The sequence below is a fragment of the Penaeus japonicus genome, unplaced genomic scaffold (genome assembly GCF_977035675.1).
Source record: "Penaeus japonicus unplaced genomic scaffold, GWHDUDI00000001_assembly GWHDUDI00000004, whole genome shotgun sequence".
Classification (NCBI taxonomy): Eukaryota; Metazoa; Arthropoda; class Malacostraca; order Decapoda; family Penaeidae; genus Penaeus; species Penaeus japonicus.
In genome coordinates this window covers 42,415,798-42,423,114 of record NW_028234406.1, presented here as the reverse complement: position 1 = coordinate 42,423,114, position 7,317 = coordinate 42,415,798, and the positions used below count along the sequence as shown (strand labels likewise).

General features: G+C 33.1%; 1 protein-coding gene across 1 annotated transcript; it reads right to left on the bottom strand.

The window, feature by feature from the left end:
* Positions 1 to 1,375: 1,375 nt before the first annotated feature.
* LOC122247827 (uncharacterized) lies at positions 1,376 to 6,448 on the bottom strand. Its single transcript, XM_043007454.2, has 4 exons — positions 5,878 to 6,448; positions 4,532 to 4,730; positions 2,245 to 2,346; positions 1,376 to 1,672 (listed from the first exon to the last, which is right to left on the bottom strand). Exons 1-4 carry the CDS (start codon positions 6,427 to 6,429, stop codon positions 1,521 to 1,523), a joined length of 1,005 nt encoding a protein of 334 aa, XP_042863388.2. The 5' UTR covers positions 6,430 to 6,448; the 3' UTR covers positions 1,376 to 1,520.
* Between the last annotated feature and the right edge of the window lie 869 nt (positions 6,449 to 7,317).

Here is a 7,317-nt window from a genome sequence, read left to right as displayed (position 1 = left end):
TATCTTTATATTTATACACACACACACACACACACAACACACACACACACACACACAAATATAAATATAAATATATATATATATATACATATCTATATATATGTATATATATATATATATATATATATATATATATACATATGACTTGCAAAACACTCTTCCGTGTTGATAAATGGCAGATAAACCCACTATACATAGTATATATATATATACTATCTATATATATATCTATATCTATGTCTCTCTCTCTCTCTCTCTCTCTCTCTCTCTCTCTCTCTCTCTCTCTCTCTCTCTCTCTCTCTCTCTCTCTCTCTCTCTCTCTCTCTCTCTCTCTCTCTTTTCCTCTCTCTCTCTATATATATATATATATATATATATATATATATATATATATAATGTATTACGTATTTCTTGAATTTATCTTTGCTTTTGTAACATATTGCAAATTTATTTGCAAATCCGACTGTTATGGAAATGTATCAATACTATCTGAGCATTTTGCAAGATAACTAAAAGATACATGACAAATACACATTACACATCACTATCACTATTCGTTGCAGAGTGCAAGATTACATTCTATGAATAGTTGAAAGGTACTATGATGACCTTGAATTGAATTCAGTATGATGATTATTGAAACCTTTTATTGCTATAGTCTCCCCAACAAAAAAGAAAACAACTTTAAAGAAAACAAGTAACTTTCAAGGGGTAACTATAAAAATAATCGCCTTTATTTACAGCAGAAGAAGAAAAAACATTTATCGGGAATTTTATGATGGTAATAACAATGATGATTATAATGATGATGACGATGCTGTTGCTACTATTACTACTAATAAGGACATCAATAATGATCATAATGTAATACGATACTAATACTAATGCATTACAGAAATGATGATGGTGACGATGATGAAGATGAATACAATGATAACAAAAAGGATGATGATAATAATGTCGATATTACTACTACTACTAATGATAATGATAATGATGATAATGGTAATGCTAATAATGATATTGATGATGATAATGGTAATGAAAATAGTAATAACAGCAATGATAATAACTGTTTATAATGATAATGATTATATCAAAACTAGATATAATGATAATGATAATGAATAAGGATAATTAATAATGATTATAGTAATAGTGATAACGAAGACAACAATTATGATAATAATAATGATAGTAACAATGCTAATAGTAACAATAATAATAACAATAATGCTAATGCCAATGATAATAATTATAATTATAAGGATGATGATGATAATAATTATAACAGTGATAATAGTAATAGCAACAATGATAATGAAAATACCGACAAAAACAACAATAAAAAAGGTTTACCAAAATATACATCCAATATGCCATATAATTTATTAATATTATACAATTCATTCTATATTTCCCTCAAGAACAAAAAATAAAGACTACCAATAAAACTAATTTTCAAAAAAAAAAGAAAAAAAAAGAAAAAAAAAGAAAAAAAGAAGAAAAAAAAAAAGGAATTAAAACGACTTTTGACAACAAGATACGAATTCGTTTTCCTCAATGTCCTGGAGGAGTTTTTGTCCTTCTTCAGTAATGCAGGATATGGAGGAGCGACTGAGGAAAGGCGTCATGCGAATCCATGCTTGTTGACATCCGCAGGTGATGCTGCCTGCGGGGAGGAGATGAGAGGGAGATGAAGAGGGAGGCTGAGAGATGAGGGTCGATTTTGTGTCTTTGTATGGGTTGGCGTGGAGGGATTTTTCGCGTTAGTTTTTCTCTTTCACTCTGCCTTTTTCTCTCGTTTTCTCTCTCTCTTTATATATATATGTATATATATATATATATATATATATATATATATATATATATATATATATATATATATAGAGAGAGAGAGAGAGAGAGAGAGAGAGAGAGAGATAGATAGATAGATAGAGAGAGAGAGAGAGAGAGAGATAGATAGATAGAGAGAGAGAGAGAGTGAGAGAGAGAGAGAGAGAGAAAAAGAGAAAGAGAGAAAGAGAGAGAGAGAGAGAAAGAAAGATAGATAGATAGATACATATACGAATAAACACACACACACACACACAGAGGTCTCTCTCTTGCTCTCTGATTCTGTATAGCTCTATCACCCAAACCAACCATCAATCATCAACCATCAATCCACTTACACCGGTCTCTATCCCCCTCTCTCTACCAACCAACACAAAGTATTTAAGGTCCTATCAATATTCTTCTCACCTGTGAATTCCAAGGCGGCCCCGTGACTGAACAGGTTGAAGAGAACAGCTGGGGAGGTCAGGTTGTAGCTTTCCATCACCAGTTTGGAGCCACGAGGGAAGCCTGGCAGGAAGGGGGAGAAAAGGCAGAATTGATTGTAAGATAAACAAAGGAATAGGTATTTGGAATATGACTATTTTCTCACACACAAACACACACACTTTATATACGTACATACGTATATATATGAATATATATATATATATATATATATATATATATATATATATATATATATATATATATATATATATATTTGTATATGTATATATAAGTGTATATATTCATACATATACACACACACATATATACATATATATATATATATATATATATATATATATATATATATATATATATATACATATATATGCATATATATATATACATATATATATGCATATATATATATTATATATATATATATGCATATATATATATTTATATATATACATATATACATACATATATACATATATGTATATATACACACATTTCGGTATCATTTTCACTCTCTCATCTTTTCCCTCTCTCTCTCTTCCTGTTTCTATATATTAGTATAAATCTCTTTTTTGCCTATCGATTTGTCCATATAAATTATTTTTTCTCTTTCCTTCTATATATGATTACTTATCAAAATTAATCAATCCATCTATTCATCAATATATCGTTGGTCCCTACCTCAACTTATTAATATTCCCCATCATTAGCGGAGCAATACACTCTACCGTCAATTTATCAACACTCTCTATTCTCAATTTATCACTTCTCTCTACTTACCTTCAATTTATTAGTTCTCTTTACTTACCTTCAATTCATCACTTCTCTCTATTTATCTTCAGTTTATCACTTCTCTTTACTTACCTTCAATTCATCACTTCTCTTTACTTACCTTCAATTTATCACTTCTCTTTACTTACCTTCAATTCATACTTCTCTTTACTTACCTTCAATTTATCACTTCTCTTTACTTACCTTCAATTCATACTTCTCTTTACTTACCTTCAATTTATCACTTCTCTCTATTTACCTTCAGTTTATCACTTCTCTTTACTTAAATTCAATTTATCACTTCTCATTACTTACCTTCAATTTATCACTTCTCTCTATTTACCTTCAGTTTATCACTTCTCTTTACTTGTCTTCAACTTATCACTTCTCTCTACTTACCTTCAATTCATCACTTCTCTTTACTTATCTTCAATTTATTACTTCTCTTTACTTACCTTCAGTTTATCACTTCTCTTTACTTGTCTTCAACTTATCACTTCTCTCTACTTACCTTCAATTCATCACTTCTCTTTACTTATCTTCAATTTATTACTTCTCTTTACTTACCTTCAGTTTATCACTTCTCTTTACTTGTCTTCAACTTATCACTTCTCTCTACTTACCTTCAATTCATCACTTCTCTTTACTTATCTTCAATTTATTACTTCTCTTTACTTACCTTCAATTTATCAATTCTCTTTACTTATCTTCAATTTATTACTTCTCTTTACTTACCTTCAATTTATCAATTCTCTTTACTTATCTTCAATTTATTACTTCTCTTTACTTACCTTCAATTTATCAATTCTCTCTACTTACCTTCAATTTATCACTTCTCTCTACTTACCTTCAATTTATCACTTCTCTTTACTTACCTTCAATTTATCACTTCCCTTTACTTATCTTCAATTTATCACTTTTCTTTACTTACCTTCAATTTATCACTTCTCTTTACTCACCTTCAATTTATCACTTCTCTTTACTCACCTTCAATTTATCACTTCTCTTTACTTATCTTCAATTTATCACTTCTCTTTACTTAAATTCAATTTATCACTTCTCTTTACTTAAATTCAATTTATCACTTCTCTTTACTTATCTTCAATTTATCACTTCTCTTTACTTAAATTCAATTTATCACTTCTCTCTATTTACCTTCAATTTATCACTTCTCTTTACTTATCTTCAATTCAACATTACTCCCTACTTTTACTTTATCGATCCTACCCACCTTTACTTCCGTTACTTCTTCTTTACTTTCTTTACTTTTCCTTATCTTCTTTCATTACTTTATTTATTTACTTTTCCTTATTTTCTTTCATTACTTTACTTTGCCTTGTTTTCTTTCATTACTTTACTTATTTACTTTACTTTTCCTTATTTTCTTTCATAACTTTACTTATTTACTTTATTTATTTACTTTTCCTTATTTTCTTTCATTACTTTACTTATCTATTTTACTTCCATTTTTCCTTACCTTCAAACACTCCCGGAGGCAAGAAGTGAAAATTACTCTTCGGAAGAAAAACTTCTTGAAGATACAAGGAATCGAAGTAAAAAATCCCTGGAGATGCTGTTACCAAGGATACTGAGAGGAAGGGCACGGCGAGAGTCCTTAGGGATTTTAGGGAATGGAAAGCCAGGCGGTCGATGGGCACGGGAGGTAGGATTAGGCTCTGGCGAAGGATGTGGATTTTGGTTAATTGGGGGTGAATTTTTTTGCGTGTGTTTGTGGGTGGTGGAGATGGGTGTGGAGGAGATGGGTGGAGGTGTGTTGAGATAGGGGGGTTTGTGTGGGTATGGTTGGAGGGGGAGGGGGAGGGGGTGGGGATGGGGTTGTGTGTTGTATATGATTATGGTTTGTATACGTATAAAAATCAAAGTCATGCGAGATTCTCTCTGTGTCTCGCTCTTTATTTTGTTTATCTATTTATTCATTTATTTATTTTCTTTACAAACGAATACACGCACACACAAGAAAGAATATGCGGATATATATATTTTTCTCTCTGCTTGTTTTCCAAACACACACACACACACACACACACACGCACGTACACACTCAGACCAACACACACATACACCCATCCACACCCACCCACCCACACACACACACTCAAGTACACACTCAGACTAACACACACATACACCCATCCACACACACACACTCAAGTACACACTCAGACTAACACACACATACGCCCATCCACACCCACCCACACACACACTCAAGTACACACTCAGACTAACACCATACGTCCATCCACACCCACCCACACACACACTCAAGTACACACTCAGACTAACACACACATACACCCATCCACACACACACACTCAAGTACACACTCAGACTAACACACACATACGCCCATCCACACCCACCCACCCACACACACACTCAAGTACACACTCAGACTAACACACACATACACCCATCCACACCCACCCACCCACACACACACACTCAAGTACACACTCAGACTAACACACACATACGCCCATCCACACCCACCCACACACACACACACTCAAGTACACACTCAGACTAACACACACATACGCCCATCCACACCCACCCACACACACACTCAAGTACACACTCAGACTAACACACACATACACCCATCCACACCCACCCACCCACACACACACTCAAGTACACACTCAGACTAACACACACACACACACACCCACACACACAGGTACACACTCAGACTAACACACACACACACATACACTCACACACACACACACACACACACACACGTACACACTTAGACTAACACACACACACACACATACATAAACACTCAGACTAACCTGCAAATTCCCGACTCCCTCAAAGTCCGCCGGCGAAACCCTCTCAAGCGGATTCCCAAACAGGTCCAGAGCAAGGAGACCCTCAGCCTCCAACACAGGAACTCGAGTCAGGGCGTTGTAGCCAAGGAATATAACCAAGACCGTGTCCTTCGAAGCCCCGAGGAAGTCCCCATTAACCTCCGTGAGTAAAGGACAAGACGCCACTTCGATCACGTTCACTCGGAGGCCACCAAGGAGATCGGCGGGAAGGCGGTCGATGTGGGTATTTTCGACTATTTTGAACCTGTCGAAGATAAGGTCATTCTCGCTGGTGAGTTTGTCGACGGAGTTCCTGATCTGGATGACGTCAGTGGCGGAAGAACAATCTAGAACTCTTTCTCCTTCTTCGGTCGAAAAACAACCCGCTATTCCAGCTATTCTCGCCGGATCTCGAAATTCGCGTGATTCTGCGGGATTCTCGTCCGCCAAACCTACTCGTAACTGCAACGACAGTAGAGCCGTTGAAAGTAACAGCCATGTTGCACAGGGTGTCAACAATGCAAGCTGTTCCATTGAGTCCTCCTTGACGAAATGAAATCTCGAGAAAAACTAGAGCTTTAGTATGATAACGCAGGAGGGAAGCCATAAACCACAACAATGAGATTAAGATTAGATAACAGTCTATCGCTTATATAGGTGTTCTTTTGTGCTATATGTAATTCGAGTTAGAGATACGTGCAATTTGTACAGTAACGGCACGTGTACCTCATAATTATTTCCGAATTTCTCTGTATTTTTTTATTTTTTTATTAGTGCTACCTTCATTGCGTTTTCTTTTTCTTTTTGTTATCTTTTCTCATATCATCATTATCAATATCATTATTATTATTGTTATTATTATTAATACTGATCATAATCATTGTGATTATCATTATTATTATCATTGTTTTTTATCTTTATTATTATCATTAGTATCATTAGTATCATCATCATCATCGTAATTATCATTGTTGTTGTTGTTGTTATCAGCATTGTCATCGTTAACATCTTTTTCATAATTACCAATATTAACATTATCATTAACATTATTATTATCATCATTATCATTTTTTATTATAATCAGCATTATCATTATTATCAGTATCATTGTTATTGTAATTTAAATTATCATTTTCATTGTTGTTATCATTATCATATTATTATGATTATGCAAGTATTATCAATAACATTTCTATTGTTATCAATATTATTAGGATTATTATTTTTACTATTATAATTTTTATTACTATCATTATCATCATTATCGTCATTATTATTATAATCATTATTATCATTATCATTAGTATTATCATCATCATTATTACTATTGTAAGTACTATTTTCATCATCATTAATGAAATAATTATTTCTCTTATTATCATTATTATCATTATTATCATTATCATTATTATCATTATTATC

Bases quoted from the DNA above. Each gene is read 5' to 3' on its own strand.
- LOC122247827 (XM_043007454.2), bottom strand. From the start codon at position 6,429: ATGGAACAGCTTGCATTGTTGACACCCTGTGCAACATGGCTGTTACTT. The intron at 4,731-5,877 runs GTTAGTCTGAGT...ATCCTTCGCCAG, and splicing joins AGGGAGTCGGGAATTTGCAG to AGCCTAATCCTACCTCCCGT. The intron at 1,673-2,244 runs GTGAGAAGAATA...TCCTCCCCGCAG, and splicing joins GGCCGCCTTGGAATTCACAG to GCAGCATCACCTGCGGATGT.